Genomic DNA, 17,769 nt, shown 5'->3' with positions numbered 1-17,769 from the left:
GAAGAACGTAATTTTTTGGACAAAAGTCAGCATGGTTTCTGTAAGGGGAAATCATGTCTTACTAATCTATTAGAGTTCTTTGAAGGGGTCAACAAACATGTGGACAAGGGGGATCCAGTGGATATAATGTACTGAGATTTCCAGAAAGCCTTTGAAAAGATCCCTCTGCAGAGGCTCTTAGGGTATGTCTACACTACCCCCCTAGTTCGAACTAGGGGGGTAATGTATGCATACCGAACTTGCTAATGAAGCCCAGGATTTGAATTTCCCGGGCTTCATTAGCATAAAGCCGGCGCCGCCATTTTTAAAAGCCGGCTAGTGCGAACCTCGTGCCGCGCGGCTACATGCGGCACGGGCTAGATAGTTCGGACTAGCAAGCTATTCCGAACTATCTGTACGCCTCGTGGAACGAGGTGTACAGATAGTTCGGACTAACAAGCCATTCCGAACTATCTAGCCTGTGCCGCGTGTAGCCGCGCGGCACGGGGTTCGCACTAGCCGGCTTTTAAAAATGGCGGCGCCGGCTTTATGCTAATGAAGCCCGGGAAATTCAAATCCCGGGCTTCATTAGCAAGTTCGGTATGCATACATTACCCCCCTAGTTCGAACTAGGGGGGTAGTGTAGACATACCCTTACATAAATTAAGTTGTCATGGATAAGAGGGAAGATCCTTTCATGGACTGAGAACTAGTTAAGACAGGAAACAAAGGGTGGGAATAAATGGTAAATTTTCTGAATGGAGAGGGGGTAACTAGTGGTGTTCCCCAAGGGTTAGTCCTAGGACCAATCCTGTTCAACTTATTCATAAATGATCTGGAGAAAGGGGTAAACAGTGAATTGGCAAAGTTTGCAGACGATACTAAACTGCTCATGGTAGATAAAACCAAAGCAAACTGTGAAGAACTTCAAAAGATCTCACCAAACTAAGTGACTGGGCAACAAAATGGCAAGTGAAATTTAATGTGGATAAATGTAAAGTAATACACATAGGAAAAAATAACCCAACTATACATACTATATGATGGGGGCTAATTTAGCTACAGCTAATCAGGAAAGAGATCTTGGAGTCATCGTGGATAGTTCTCTGAAGACATCCACGCAGTATGCAGCGGCAGTCAAAAAAGCAAACAGGATGTTAGGAATCATTTAAAAAGGGATAGAGAATAAAATGGAGAAGAACTTATTGCCCTTAGAAAAATCCATGGTACACCCACATCTTGAATACTGTGTACAGATGTGGTGGTCTCATCTCAAAAAAGATATACTAGCATTAGAAAAGGTTCAGAGAAGGGCTTCTAAAATGATTAGGGGTTTGGAATGGGTCCCATATGAGGAGAGATTAAAGAGACTGGGACTTCTCAGCTTGGAAAAGACGAGACATGATAGAGGTATATAAAATCATGAGTGATGTGGAGAAAATGAATAAGGAAAAGTCATTTACTTGTTCCCATAATATAAGTACTAGCAGCCACCAAATGAAACTAATGGGAAGCTGGTTTAAAACAAATAAAAGGAAGTTCTTCTTCACACAGCGCGTAGTCAATCTGTGGAACTCCTTGCCTGAGGAGGTTGTGAAGACTAGGACTATAACAGGGTTTAAAAGCGATCTAGATAAATTCATGGATCTTAAGTCCATAAATGGCTATTACCCAGTATGAGTAAGGAATGGTGTCCCTAGCTTCTGTTTGTCAAAGGGTGGAGATGGATGTCAGGAGAGTGATGGCTTGATCATTACCTGTTTGATTTACTCCCTCTGGGACACCTGGCATTGGCCACTGTGGACAGACAGGGTACTAGGCTGGATGGACCTTTGGTCTGACCCAGTGTGGCCATTCCTATGTTCTTATGTAATCTACAATATCCTTCTTAAATGTAAGACAAACAGTGCTACAAAAATGAAGTACATCTCTTAGGATTTTTTAAAACATGGAAATAATATTTCAAAAGCTTATGCCCAAATAAATCTGTTAGTCTTTAAGGTGCCACAGGACTCCTAATTGTCTATCTCTGTGAAAACGAACACAGCTACCTGTGTGCAGCCTTTATCAATAGGACTTCATAGTCAAATATGAATTAAGTATTTAGTGGATTTGTTTGCATTAAATAAAATAAGTTCCAGAATTCTAATCGGATGGCTTTTTTTCCTGTATTTTAATTCACTTTTTAATTACTATGTTTTAATTTTGGGGCTTTTTTATGACTTAAAGCTGTGGGTGACCACTGCGTTCTGTTGCCAGAGATATAATGGTGGTGTTTTAGGGATCTGATTGATTCTGATAATTTTGCATCACTCTGGGTCAAAGCAAGTATAAAACCATCTTACCAAAGGGAATGTGTTGCTCTTGTCTCAACACATCTTCAAGTGACCTAAAACTGTTGTAGCTCTACCTATGCTTCCACAGCACAGAACATTTCAGAGAAAAGTACAACACATCCATGGTGTGCTTCAGTGATCCCTGTCTTATTGAGCAGGCATTTGGAATCCTAGGGATCCAGAATAAGTAAGAAGAACATAGAGGGTGCTGATGTGACCCAAGAATCAGGAATGGAAAGGTGTTTGAAAGTTACCTTTGAATGGCCCTTGTGCTGTGTCTTTTTTTGTGCTATGCACACATCAACCAAACTGCAACAAAACAAACAAATTTTCTTGCAGATGCATTCTTAAATCTGGGATGAGGTGATGGACTTCTCAGGGCATGTATTTCAGAGATTATAAAAATCATAGGTGGAATGATAATGTAGCTGGCAAAAACCTTAACTGTTCTCTACTGAAAATAGCATGTAATGTGTTTGAATTATCCTTGCTATTATAACATTTAAAAATACAGATCTTTTTATCACCTCATTAAACACAGTGTGATCTGTTTGTACATTGTTAGTACTATAATATAAATGTCTCTTATTCTGTTTTAATACATTTGTAATACAATACAAATATTTTAATCATTTTTATTTTTGATAGGATCTTTCTCTCAAGAGAATGGACAGAGCAGAAGAGCTACTCGGAAAAGATTGTATGGGAGTGACTCTGAATATTCAAAGGGGGCTTACAAAATAGCGAATGACAAAGATGATAATCGCAGAAGAATTCCACGCAGAAGTGCTGCTGTGGCTGCCAATAAATTAAGACTAATGAGTGATGTGGAGGAAGAGATCTCCAGTTCAGAAAGTGTTGGCATTGGAAGCAAAAACAGAAAGCTGCCCCACCGTAGTGCGTCTGCTGCAGCCAGGAAATTGTTATTGGATGGCTTTGACGATGACACGGGTTTAAAGTCTGAAAGTGAAAAAGAACTAAAAGAACAGTATATTAAGCAGAACATGCTTTCACAAGCTGGTGGTTCTTCTAGAAGAAAATATATTAGTGAATCCGAAGATAAAAGTTCAGATTCTGAAATAGGTGCAAAAATGGCACCAAAAGGTAGACAAAGTAATGGTCATAAACGACCACACAGGACAGTCTGTGCTGCATCTCCTAAAATTAAAAATCCCACAGTAGAAGTCTCAGAGGACACCAAAAGCCATAAGTCACGGGACAGGAGCAGTCAAAAGGTGTCTGACCAGTCAACTTCCATGCACACACTGTTGTCCGTGAACAGCTCTGAGGATGAGGCAGATTCTTTGTCATGCAAGTTGAGTGGTAGAAGAATTAAGAAGATGACCAGTCAGAAATCCACAACTCTTTTCAAAAAAGCAAAAGCCTTGAGTGATTTGAAGAACACAGCTGAGTCTGAAGCAGAATTGAGGGAGGATGAACGACCGCCTGTGTCAGAGAACATGGGACCTTCTAGAACTGCAGGGAGTTCAAAATCTGGACCTGATGCCAGTTTCAATTGCTCTTCTAATTTAGAATTTGACACTGATTCCAATAGCAGTAACTATAGCAATGCCACAAACACAAAAAAGAGGAAAAGAAAAGGAAAAACAAAAATCATTAGAAAAGGTAAAAATTTTAAAGCTAATGCATCTAAATCTATTAAATTGTCTAGAGAGAGGAAACGATACAGGATTAATATGGAGGATAATGACTGGGAGGATTTGGACTACAAAACGTAAGAGCTCAATGCTCTAAAATATGAACTAGAAATGAAGATATGAAGATTGTAAGATGAGGATGGGGTCTAGACTGTATTCAAAATGAGGGCTTACAAAACATAATAGAGGGAAATCTATTCCACTTTGTGGTAATAGTTTTGGAATTCACGATGAATGCTGGTGGTTCTTTGCAATTCAGGGAAAATGTTATAATTTTTCTGTGAAAAACTCAGTTCTGTGGTTGTCCCTGTCATATTTCAGATTGTATTTGCGGGTCCATGTAGCATCTGATTCAAAAATTTCATTTTGGAGCGGTCTGAACTGAATATTACTACTCAGAATAGCAGTTTTCAAAACCAATTGAACTAACAAAATATTGAGCATACTTTAATAGGTGCTGTGTGAGAAAATTGCCTATGGCACACAATTTCAGAGATTTCAAAATCTTGAAGTGGTCTGTTCTAACACCTGTTCCTTGTTCTAGAGACTTCGTCTGACAGTAACAGTTTTGTAATCAGTATTGTAATAAGTCAGTAGGACCTTGAAATCCATGAGTAAAGTAACAGTGACTTTACAAAGTAGATAATTTTTTCCAAATTATTTGATTTTTAATGCAATTGAATGGATAAAAGCTATTAGTTTAAGTTTAAATAATGTTTTTTATTTGACTGAAAGGTTTATTTTTATAGTGATGCTTCCATGAGGTAAACTGGAATCTGCAAAAAAATTTATTTTAATTTTTGTTTTCATGATGTTTTACCACCTTTTTTTTTTTTAAAGGAGGAAAACGGCCCCGGAATAGCAATATGCTGCTAGTTATCGGGTGTCTGCATGCACTCCTTTTCTTACACTAGTTTAATTTTTTAAGATAAAAACTTTTTGGCCAACAGATACTGTCATGTCCCTTATATCTCCTTTCTCCAGATTTCATGGGATATTCTGGTTTTTCATTTGTTTGATCAAAGTGTTAAATCACTCTTATGGTCCTTCACAGCATAGGTGCCAACCTTCCCCTCTAGTTGGGGTTTTCTCGAAGCCTCTGTGGCCCAGACCCCATGCCCCATATTCCTCCAATCCCCTACCCACTATTAAGGGTGCCCCTTCCCCACTCTTTTCCTTCCTTCAGCATCTTGACACCTGGCTGCTAGATAGTGCTGAGCTTACTCTTTCTCTACATTTTTCATTCTTCATTTTTCATCCTCTTATTTCATTTAGTTTTTTTTCCTATATACTTCCCTGTGCTAATTGAAGTCCAGTTTGGGAATTTTCTTTGACAACTAGACTCATCAGAATGACATTGAGATTCACTAGGCCATATCTAGTGTGTTGCTGCAACTTCCTCTTTTAGGAGCTTGGATCTTTTTTCCATCATTTAGCCAATTTAGACTCTTTGCATCTGCTTATTCTTGTTTCTTGCCTCTACCAAAACTGTCAGGGAGATGAAGACACTGGTCCACAAAACCAGTCTTATATACCCCCAAAAAATCCCCCCCAAAATTTGCAAAAAGTAACTATCAGAAAAAAGAACCCAAGTGCTCAAGCACTTACTTTAGAGAATTCCCATAAATATTGCAACAGAAGCAATTGAGCAAGGATAGGTATTTTACTTGTTCTTTTTTTCATATTATAAGTTTGAGGCATCTGTAGTCCTCATCGAGACTATAACTAGTTCTAGAGCTTTGAGAATTCTCATGAGTTGTAATCCCCAGTAAAAGGGATTGAATCTAGCATATGGAGTTGTGGTGTATGGAACTTACATATTCTTCAGGAAAAAAAAATACATCACCCCCCTTCCAGCTTATTTTTGCAGAGTGCTTTTTAAAATTATAATGCAAAAGAACCAGTCTCTTTCTGGAGATGTCTGTCCTTTGTGAAGCCAGAACATATGTGGTTTTCCTTGAGGTTAGCACCTTTACATATATTCTCAACTTCATGTAGTAATCAGTGGGGTGAATAGGAGTGTGGAAAAAAGTTAAGGCATATCATTACAGTAACTCTAAGATTCTGGATGAAATAATATTGTAGCTATTAATCTGGTGAAATAGTTAGTATTAAATGGAATAAAGGACAAGAAAGAATTTGATATTTTATATTCATATTATTTAGACTGCATAAATTATCTTGCCTTATTTCTGCAGTACTCTTCTTCCTTTTGGCAGTCTCAAAATTGTTATTGAATTTAAAGTATCACGATATGTTCTACTTTACTTAACTTCTAAAAACTACTTTTTTTGTTTGCTTGACACCAAATATGATTAAGAATGAAAGCATAAAAGATTTCTCTTCCCACCTTGCCTGGAATTGGGCTTGAAGAGAGGATTACCATCTATATTCACTACTGTAAAGAAAGTAGGTCCTGAGGTATTTGACAGCTGAGGAAAGATGACCTGCCCTTAACTGCATTATGATGAGCTAAAATCTTCATGTTATAGTTACCTTTTTCCAGTTCTTAATTTCAACCAAAATAATTTCTTCAAACTACTAAATCTGAGAAGGGGAATATGGGCTTGGTTCAGCATTATTTCTAACACACAACTGTCAAAATATTGTAATTTTTCTGTTTTTTTCTTGATTGCCATATAACTGATTGTTGCACTTTAAAATGTCTATTGTAGACAGATAGTTTTGGTATGTTTTTGTGACATATGGGGTATATGTTTACATGGGTTGAGAATCTCAGGAAGAAAGTCATTTAAAGTGTTTTGTAACCAATTCTGCTATCTTGACAATTTTCCACAAGAATTTTTTTTACCTACTAAGACCTACCTACCTGTACACTGATTAATTGTTGTCAAATAGACTTAAGTGTAAGAATTGCAGGTAGAGCAGATGATCAGCAACAAAACACTGAGCCCTTGATTGCCCACTAAACTTTAGAGGTATAGTAGCTGTGTTGTTATAGATCTTGTTTCTATTCAGTTAATACTTTAAAAAGTATTGGCTTTGTTTTCAGCACCCTTTGGTATTTTTTTGTATTGAATGGCTCTTATCTGAAACTTGTTTTGTAAGTAGAAAATATTTGAATCCAGTATATAACTTACTATTTTTGGAGATATGAACATTATTTTTCAAAGCATTTGAAGATATTTTTAATATTGTAAAAGGGAATTGCTAATTTTTACATAAAATATTATATTCAATTTGAATTTATATAGTTTGTGGTAGGAAAGAGAAAAGTGATATAACTCTGAAATAAAAATTTTCCTAATTTAGAACTTTATGTATAGCTGCAAAATGCTATCTGTTCAAAGATGACCAATTAAAGAATTGTTTTAAAAACTTTTGTTGGAAAATTGTTAACCATGACAAATGTGAGAAGTGCTAAAATAAATTAACCAGCATTGATCTTTGATTCCTTCTCCCCCTCCTTCCTCCCCGGATAGGAGAGAGAATTGTTTTACCGTTAGTATGAAAGGCAGATGTTTTAATCTGTCATCTTCTGCAGTTTGAAGAAAATCTGATTTATATCACTTTTTTCCATCACTCTGGTTAAATTGTAGTTCTCAATGTATTGTATGTTTATGTTCTTGGATTCAAAATGTTAATTTGTCTTCCAGTTTCTGATATCCTAAATAGAGCTAAAATTCAAATCATTTTGTCTCCTCTCTTAATGAAAGACTGCTCATCCTTCAAAAATGATACAATTCCTGAGTTAAAATGCATCGGTTTATTTTAAAGGTTTTTCTTTACAGTGCAATAATTAGTTTTAAAAGCTAGCTCAGACTGCCAATGAATAATACAGTGCTTCTAATAATGGATCAATGCTGCAAAACCTGTACAGCAGTGAGGGCCACATTTGTGACCTGCCAAGTCCAATGGCTGCATCTGATTAGTATTTTAAAGTACAAAGGCTATTAATTTGAGAGAGCGTTTATCCATATAACTTCTTGAGGTCTAGCTTTTACTTGAAAGTGGCCACGCTTATTATGGAATAATTATGTTTTATATAGTAGTCATCCATCCTCAATACAGCAGCAAAAGCATCAAAGTGCTAACAAAATAGAGCGGTATGATTGCTAATATTTTGTTAGTTTTTTGAAGTTGATGTCTCTTTAAACAATAATAGTACGTATAGGGCAACATGAATGTTCTAAAACTTCCAGCAAATGTTTTGTTAAAATGAGACAAAATGGAAAGAGTCCTGTGCTGCATGGGGCTCACCACAGCTGAAGCTTGGATGTGATAACATCTGTGTTGAGTCTGATGTAAAAACACATGCCTTTTGGTAAAGATGTGGGATCCAAATATATTCAGAGCCAGCATAGCATCCCTAAGACCTTCAAATGTCAATGAAGCCAATTTAAAAAGGAGCTGACGAATACATTTCAAATCAGTTGCAGATATCTTTAGGAACCACATAAGCCCATGAAGACAATCTGCTGTTTCTGTGCTTTTATAATTTTTGTGTCTCTAAGGTGTTTTTATCTCCTCTATTCCGGTATAGAAAATCCCACACAAACTGGAAACTACATTTATTTAGAGGAAAAGGTTAAACTAAATGTTGGCAATATTTTAGTGTAAATGCACCAAGTAAAACTAAAAAATTGAGATTTTTTTCCTCAAAATTGTTCACTTGCTTTATAATTTTTAGGTATGACAGAAATGTAATTAATTATTTTGACATTCGTGTAATTATTTTAAGTTGGCATGTGTCCACTTTGAACTATCCTATCCTTCAATATGCAGCCACTATATCAAATGTAATGTTCCACAATATAATTGTGATGGTTTAAATTAGTATGCAGCTCCACTCTGAACAAGCTATATTGTTTTCCCCCAGAGATTTGGAAACCCTGAAAGGTTTTCCCGAAAGGGAGTTTAAGCTGAAACTTAGCAATTTGACCCAACTTCACATTGTTTTAGGTGCCCAGAAAATCATTTTTCATTGAATCACAATTTATTGAACAAATTTCACTCATCTCTAACTGGATGCAATAGAATGAGGTTATATGATGACTTTGCAAAGCTGTGCATTTATTTTGTTAAGTCACTTGGCTCCAAATTTTCCAAATGGGAATTCAGGACATTTTCAAGTTTGTCGCTGCTGGTGAGCACAGACCAGTGCCGGACTGGTGGGGAAATGTCAACATTTCATAGACCCTTAGAGGGAGAAATTAAAAAAAAGAAATGGGCAGTCAGGAGCTTGTCCTGTTCTGGACTGAAAGAGTGTGGACTCTTTGGAACATGAAGCATCAAAATTAAATTTGCAATTCAGGTGATAAACTCTGTTCTTTGGACCGCCTTCCTGTCTGTGCAGCCAAAATCATGGCATTGCAAATGATTATTGCACTTTGCACTATATTGTGTCAGTGCTTCAAATACAAACATTTCTGTTTGTCCTGGCTGCACCATCATTTGTGGTAATGTTAGCAATAGCATTAGATTTACTGTATCTACTCCTTTGGCTTATGTGAGGGGAGAAAATTCTTTGAGATGTAGACAATGACATACTTAAGGATAATTCAGCCCAATACATAACTTTTTTGGTCTTCTGAAATAGATTTCAATTGTCTCGTGGTTGTGATATGTGCGGTTTCTGTTCTGATACATTGGCTCTTTTTTCATGCCACTATGTAGTGTGCGCCACCAGTGCAGCTCCTGGCACTGGGTAGGCAGCAGATTTCATTCCTGACTCCTTTTAGACAGTGCCTCCAATTCAACTCCTAAATGGGCTTGTCCAGTGACATCAGCTCTTCAGTTCCTCTGACAGCAGCAGCTTCACTAATAAGAATAGTGTATGCTGTTACTCAAGAGTTCTTAATGGAGACTACAGGTTATCCATCAGATGTTCTGATTAAATGGATTAAGATTAATAAAATACCACCATCGACCACTTGTGTTTTTCATATTACACTTTTTAAAAAAATCGAAAATGTTGCTAATAGATTATTTTGAAAAAACCATGAAAACAAAATGTACAGTGTCAGACTTGCTATAATATATTATTTCTTCCACAGTTTTGTGTAGTTATTTTGGATGTGCAACACTTGCTGAGAATGTATGTTCATCAGACTATGAAGCACCTAATAACTAGAGCACTGCTATGGTTACCTAATATGTTTTCACATCTGATCCATAAAAATAATATCCATAGATTTGCAGGGCACTAGATACAAAAGTTGTAACCATATTCAGTCCATAACCTGCAACAATGGTCTGCAGATACGGCTATCCACTGATATAAAGAGTTATCCATAGATTTGCAGGACTCTAGGAATATGTTTTCTGATCTAGGGCTAAATTAGAAATCTTAAAAAAAAAAAAAAAAATCATCCATAGAACAATATCAAATGTATTAATTTGGATATTAATCTGGGAAGGGTAAAAAAGAGGTTTGTCCTTATTTGCTGCTTTGTGATGTATAGATAACCCAAACAACTGCTTTTTCTATTTTTAATCTTTGTGGATTTTAAATATCATTGAAATTATGGAATTTAATTAAAGCAAATCAGTGCAGTGCAGTCCCCACGTTTGCTGAATGTATTTTCTTTAGATATTAAGAAATTAAACTAAGTTTTAAAGAGAGACACATCATGACATTCCAGAGACCATTAGATAATAGCAAGTACTTTTATATTTCATTAAATCAATTACAACACAAGGTGATATATTTTTGGAAACAAACTTTTTGATTTGTCCTTGCTATTCCCTGGCACTGTAGTGTCGAAGCACCTGCTGTGTATGAAATTAGAGAAATATTTTGTCTTGCTTCACGGCCTGTAGAATAAATAGCACTATGAGGTTATAAGACCTAGTGTGTGTGTTTGACTGTGAGACACACATTTAAGGGATAGCTGTTCTAAAGAAACGAGTTATGCAATCAGTTTTGAAAGTGATAAGTCCAGTGATCGTCTGTCTTGTGAGTTCTACGGTCCAGGTCTGGTTTGTAAAATTGTTTGCTTTTTTACCCCTGATATGCATACATTATCAACATTCTTCTGGTAATAAAATTTAATTTGTACTTTTTTGGCTTTTTGAATGGCTGCCTCTGCATTAGCAGAACAAAAATTACTACAGGTTCATGAATGAGAGTAATGATTTCTTTTAAAGAGACTCATTTGCAAAAGATTTAACACTACACATAGGTATTAGAATCTGGAGATCATTCCCCTTCTTGAAGGTAAGTAGTGATTTTAGGATTGACTGTCAATGTGAGTGAACAATATCACTTCTCTTATCTCAAAAACAGTGTTGAAAATTAAAAGGATGTCCCTTACTGATCTTTTAAATAATTGCCCAAAGTAAACTACACATACCTGAGAAGTGCATAATCTGTATTTTTAAAAAAGATTTCTATGTATTTCAGCATTAGTAAAGCTTGTACTGAGTAAAATATAATTTTAAGAGAATTGTAAGTTATTTAAAGGAACTTTTGAATCTTTATTTTGTAGAATCAACCTCTGAGGAGATTGGACAAAATACAAAAGTGCTCAGGAGCAGGACCTATATGAATGACTACAAAAAATATACAAAGTTGGCTAGTGACACATTAAATGCCAAAACTTTTACTGGGAAAAAAACTCCACGCAGAAGTGCTACTTTGGCTGCTAATAAAATTAAGATGAGTGCTATAAAGGAAGAGCTCTCCAGCTCAGAAAGTACAAGCATTGAAAAAAGGAACAGAGAACTGCCTCACTTGACTGTTTCTGCTGCATCCAAGAAAAGGCTAATGGATAGCTGTACAGTAGAAGCTATTTTCAGGTCTGAAAGTAAAAAAGTAAAAGAGCAACATACTAACAGGAAAACACTTTCTGAGTCTCATTCAGCTGCTGCTAGAAGAAAATATATTAGTGAATCTGAAAGGAGAAAATGTGATTCTAAGAGAGAGACAAAGATAACACAAAAGAACAGGCATAATAATAATCATAAACAGCCACACAGAACTGTCCATACTGCATCTCTTAAAATGAAAAGTTCCACAGTAGAACCTCCAGAGGAAGACTCCAAAAGCTGTAAGTCAAAGGATAGGCGCAGTCAGAAAGCTACTCATCAGTCTACTGCACGCAAACATCATGAAGCGAGCAACTCTGAGGATGAGGCAGGTTCTGAGTCAGGCAAGTGCAAAGGTAAAAAAAACAGCGAGGTGACCAGTCCAAAGGCTGGGAGGTCTTTCAGAAAAGCAAAATTCTTGAGAGCTGTAAAGGACACAAAGTCTGAAACAGGAGAGCAGGAAGACGGAAGAAGTTCTTTGTGTCAGACTGATCCTTCTGGAACCTCAGTGATTGAAAAATGTGAATCTGATGCCAGTTCAAATTGCTCTTCCAATTTAGAATCTGAAACTGATTGCAGTAACAGTAGCTACAGGAATGCCACAAAAACAAAAAAGAGGAAAAGAAAAAGAAAAAATAAATTAATTAGAAAAGGTAAAATTTCAAATTCAAATGTATCTATGCCTTCCAGAAGGCCCCAACGAATGAAACGCCCTAAACTTTATCAAGAAAATGACTCTGAAGATGTGGACTACACCAAATATAATAAAGCAAATCGACGTTCTAAAATAAGAACTAGAAATGGGGGGAGAAGGACTGTGAGATACAATGATGGTGGTGGTGATGATGATGATAGAGGTCTAGATTACGTAGATTGTGGAACATAACCTTGAGAGGAAAAGCCAGTCCACATTTTTATGGTAATAGCACTAGAATTCATGATGAATGCTGGCTATTGTTTGTCCTACATTTCAGGGAATATATTTATATTTTTCTATGAAAAAGTTACTAATGTCTAATCATGACTCTCCTTTTAATATTTTGACTTGCACTTGCCTGCCCACGCAGCAGCATTTAGCACAGATGCCAAAATGTGCCTCATTATAGGGGCAAAATTTTGTCTTTAGTAGTATTTTACTACATATAGCAAGAATTTAAAATACAGTTAAACTCCTGGAAACAGGTTACTAGCAGTATATTGAGTATTATTATGGGTGCTGCAATGTGCTACTACCTGGGCCTTACAGTTTAAGTGCACTCAAGAACAGCTGATTTAAACACTTATTAATGTAACAGACTTGCGACTATCACTGTACATTATAAAAATAGTGGATGATGATACAACCATCAGAAGTAATAGCTATATAAATGAGAACTTGAATTATTACAGCTTTTAAGATGTACAGTGCTACCACTGTTGAGAATACACAACCTGAAACAACTAGTAATGGAAAAAACATTTACCAATTTTTAAAAAATTGTATTAGTAAAAATAGGGTTTGCTGACAGGTTGTATTGTCACTTTTAATATGTAACTTCCATGCTGTAAATTTGAGACCACGAAATGCAGGTGACCTCTTGGGCCTAAGGGTTTTTGTGTTTTCTTTATGTAAAGAAACATGTGCTGTGTATTTTTTTAAAAAGCTTGTGTATTTAAAACTTGCTTTCTTTTAAATGGTTGAAAAGTTGACTCAGAATATTACTTCAGATGTTTTACTATGCTTTACCATCTGCTTCTTTAAATTTAAATTTAACTTGAAAGTGCCTCGTGTTAGATTGATACATTGATGAACCACACCAAATTCTGTTGTCATAATGCAGTCTCTTACATACTGATGTTTAAGTTGTCATTGTTGAAAACAAAAATTCAAAATTATTATTTATTATGAGGAAAGGGAAGTGGTACAACTGTTTAATGTACTTTTTTCAAACTAAATATATAGTTCTGCATCAAAATGTTTGGGGAGTGATATTTAAATCCTCAATGACTTGATATATTGCAGTGCACTAAGAATCTCAAGAAGAAAAATGTTCAAGAATCTGCTGCCAGTATAAAGACTTCCTAAAAATAGTTTTTCAGTAGTTATCTTTCATATACACAATGCTTTCTGTTTAGTTCAAACCTAGGTGTTCAAATCTATTAAGTTTTAACTCTTTACTTTGTTGCCATAGATGAGTGCTGTCCAATTTTTAGGGCATCGAATCAAATATTTCAATAAGATTAGGGGACTGCAATCAATTCTTTACCATGTTTTTGCTCTTTGCACTGTTATAGTGGTTCAGAGGTAGTTGGAGGCCATTCATAAGTCCGTTCCTGAGTATTCCGCCAGTGTAGCAGTAGTCCTCTCCAGGCATATGGCACAGATGGATCCAAATCTGCCTCCACATGTTTTAACTAATCACCTGCATTGAGGGTGAAGATCATGTTTGAGAAATGGGAAAGTGGCTGGAAAATTAAGTGTCCAGCTATTCTAGCTGGCAGATAATCCTTTGAGAACACCAGTGAAATGGCAAAGTTGGAAGAGTCTCCACACTTCACCAGTCTGCAACATTGTTAAAATAGAGGAGCAAGGAGCTGTAAAACTAGAGGTTGGTTTCAGCTTTTCTCCCCCTTCTTGCCTGCATCTCATGGGCTACCTGGGCTAGTTGGGACTGGGAGGAGCCATCTTTTGCTAGGTCTCCCATAGGATTATAAGCAGGCAAAGCTAGTACTAAGCCTAATGGAAATCTAGTTTACACCATTTGTGCCCTAATATTTTGTTCCTTTCCTGTTTAGAATATAGCTTTTTTATTTTTGTAGAAGTTTGTGGGTTTAAATTGTTTATCTTGTGTTTGCTCTGCTTAAGGAATCAGAGACAAAGGCTATGTCTAGACTACAGGAGTTTTTTCAAAAAAGTGGCGTGTTTTTGAAAATACTTTACCTGTGTCTAGACCGCCGTCATGTTCTTTTGAAATTAAATCAAAAGAATGTGGCAGTTTTTTCAACAGCCGTCAACCTCATTTTACGAGAAATAACACCTTTTTCAAAAGATCTTTTGTAAAATGGTGTGTGTGGACGCAGGGGAGCCAGTTTTTTCGGGGGGGGGGGGAGGGAGTCCTGCAGGAAAAAGTCCTGGTGGACATTCCATCTCCACTAAACACCTCTATTGTTCCTGTCTGCAGCCATGTCTTAAAGGCACAGGCACCTGGGGCAGCCATTGTTGCAGGAAGCCAGCCAGAGCAAGACATTAACCCACATGGCTCTCCCTGCCACTCAGACAAGGAGCCATGGCACAAGCCCAAGACCCCCATGTACCTTCCTGGGAGTCATCCCACAACCCACCCAGGGGCACAAAGCACGCCACAAAGGGCTGAGGTCCTGACCCTTTTAGAACTGTGGTCAGAGGAGTTGTCCCTGCAGGCTCTGCATTCACGCCGCAAGAATGTAGACCTTTATAGCCAAGGGGCTGGTGAAGAAAGGCCACCCCCCCCCCACCCTGGACCAAGCGATGATCCCAGGGAGGGCCATCTACTTGCCAGGCACTGCAGGAAGCAGGCTAGGCACAAGGGTGCATGAACGACATCACAGAGACCGACAAGTGTCGCAGACAGCACTCGGCCATGTGTGCACGTGCCACACAACAACTGCTCCAGCAGACAGTGCTGCCACGTGTAGGTGTAGGATGGGGGGGCCCTGGGAGGGCTAGGCTGCTCCAGGCCCCCCTCCAACACCTAGGAACCCACTGTAGCTGGACATTTCCCTGGGCTGCTTGCCAATGGTGGCAGGGTGGAGGGGGCAGGATGTTGCCCTGGACTCCTCAGGGCCCCTGTGATGCCGGGTCTGCTGGCCAGGCCACACGTGGGCTTGCTGTCAAAACATTAGCGTCCCTGTTCTAAGGACAGTTAGTGCTCTCAAGCAGGGACAGTGTGCGCACACATGGCTGACCACTTCTCCCTCTTGTCCTCCACAGCTGGACAAGCCGTCCCTGCCTGTTGAGCAACACCTGTCCCACCACCTAGCCGAGTCAATGGAAGCCGCAGGCACTGACATATGTATCAAGGGCTCATGCTCCAGCACATTCGGGTCCTCAAAAGACTGCAGGAGAGCATAGCCAAGAGGACGCGGGCAGAGGCTGTGTGGCATGACCGCTTGCTGGACGAGCTCATCCAACAGCACACAACAATCTGTGCCACAGTCCAGGAGATCATGGCCTTCCCAGATCCTTTCCCTGTTGCTGCTGCTCTTGCTCAATCTGCTCCTTTGCCCCCTGGCCATCCCTCATCCCCTGCCATCCTAGATCCAGCTGCAGCCCCCTCCCTCTTGCCCAGCCCCCTGCTGTCCCAGGTCCCACTCAACCCCAATCATGTCTAGGTCCACAGACCCAAGGTGGCAGGACTTTGTAGTCCAGGTGACACCCTGTGCCTGAGCCTCTCCCCACCCCCCTGCCAGGTTTACAGCCCCCCTCCTCCACAGTTAAATGTTTTTAAATTTAAAACAGTTTATTTTTGGAAATAGCACTGTTCTTTTGTTATGGCCTGTTATTACATGTTCAGTTTTTCTTGTTTTTGAATATACAGTCTACTTTTCAATCTAAAACTTGGTGTCTGTGTTTACTGTCTGGAAAGCGGGATAGGTATGGGTTAGGGAAGGGGAGGAATGTATTGGGAGGCCAGGCCCAAGACCCCATTGGAGAAGAGTCCTTGGGCTCCTTCTGAGAATCTCTCCCTCAGGGCCTCCCAGATGCACATTCCAGCCTGGTGAGCCTGGCAGATGGCAGCTGTCAGGCTGCTCAAACTGCCTCTCCTTGACATCAGCCTGTTTCCCCCACTCTGGGAGGATGGCCTCCCTTCTCTACCAGGTTGTGGAGCACACAGTTTGTGGCCACCACCTAAGGGATGTTGCATTCCCCCATGTTGAGGTGAGTGAGCAGGCACCTAAACCTCCCCTTCAGATGCCAAAGGCGCATTCTACTTGCAAATGAGCCTGGTTCAGATGCACATTAAATTTTCCTGCTTGTATCCAGGTGGCCAGAGTAGGGCTTCATGAGCCAGGGCATGTGGGGGTAGGCTGTGTTGGCCACTGTGCACATAGGCATCTGCATGTTCCTGACTGCAAAGTTCCACTGCGGGAAGAATGTTCCAGCCTGTGGTACAGGTAGGAGTTACAGAAGATGCAGGCATCATGAGCCCGGCCCAACCACCCAACACAAATGTCCATAAATTGTCCCCGGGTGGTCAACCAGGCCCTACAGCCCTTTCTGCTTATGTACTGGGGTGCTCTATGGGGTGGATCAGGATGTGAGTCCCATCAAGAGCTCCTCCACAGTTTGGGATTCCTAGCCCAGCAAAGCTGGCCATGATGGTGTCCAGGTCTCTGAGGTGGACAATCTTGTGCAGCAGCTCCGAGTTGATGGCCCTCATCTCCTGCAGAAAGAGACAGATACACAAAACAGGAAATTAGAAGGGGTGCCCCTCCCCACCCTTCCAACCCAAGACCCCAGGAGTCCCCCCCCCCATGCAGGCCCCCCCTCCCTCAGCAGCAGGGTGGGGTGAGGCCAGGAGTCCCACTCCATCCTCCACTCCCTCTGCCCTTTCCTGACAGTCCCCCTTTTCTGGCACACCAACCCTGCAGGGACTATCCCGAGAGTGACACCTCCATCAAGACAGCCATGACAGTAGACCTCCCAACGCGAAACTGGTGTCCCACCGAGCGGTACCTGTTGGGGGTGGCCAGCTTCCACAGGGCAATAGCAACCTGCTTCTCCAGGGGGATGGTGGGCCGCCGGTGGATGTCCTGTCATTGTAGGTCAGAGGCAAGCCAGGAACACAGCTCCTGGAATGTGGCCTTCCACATACGGAAGTTTCAGATCCAATGCTGATCGTCCCACTGTTCCACGGTGAGACAATCTCACCGGTCAGAATTGGTGTCCAGCCTCCAAAAGCGCCTCTCCATGAGGAAGTTCAGTGGGAAGGCCATTGGTGCTGCATCCTGGGCAAGGGGTTCAAAGCTGGGTTCTGATTCCAGATGGGGCAGGAGCATCATAATTG

The 17,769-nt window shown here is 39.6% G+C and overlaps 1 protein-coding gene across 4 annotated transcripts in view; it reads left to right on the top strand.

Moving 5' to 3' along the window:
• The window catches only part of BRWD1 (bromodomain and WD repeat domain containing 1), a 134,626-nt gene extending 117,413 nt beyond the window's left edge, over nucleotides 1-17,213 (top strand). For 2 of the 4 annotated variants that reach the window (XR_012898106.1, XR_012898105.1), the window contains exons 41-43: nucleotides 2,964-3,941; nucleotides 11,425-14,331; nucleotides 15,693-17,209. Coding sequence is in view for 1 of the 4 variants with exons in the window: in XM_075911992.1 (XP_075768107.1) it covers nucleotides 2,964-3,941; nucleotides 11,425-12,629 (2,183 nt within the window). In the remaining 3 variants the exon portion in view is untranslated. Of the gene's footprint in view, nucleotides 1-2,963; nucleotides 3,942-11,424 lie in introns of all 4 variants that reach the window. The other 2 variants (XR_012898107.1, XM_075911992.1) reach the window with 2 other exon arrangements.
• The last annotated feature ends 556 nt before the right edge of the window (nucleotides 17,214-17,769 follow it).

Source organism: Pelodiscus sinensis, chromosome 1 (assembly GCF_049634645.1).
Source record: "Pelodiscus sinensis isolate JC-2024 chromosome 1, ASM4963464v1, whole genome shotgun sequence".
NCBI classification, from domain to species: domain Eukaryota; kingdom Metazoa; phylum Chordata; order Testudines; family Trionychidae; genus Pelodiscus; species Pelodiscus sinensis.
Note: the sequence above shows the minus strand (reverse complement) of the source record. Positions and strands in the feature narration are given on the sequence as shown.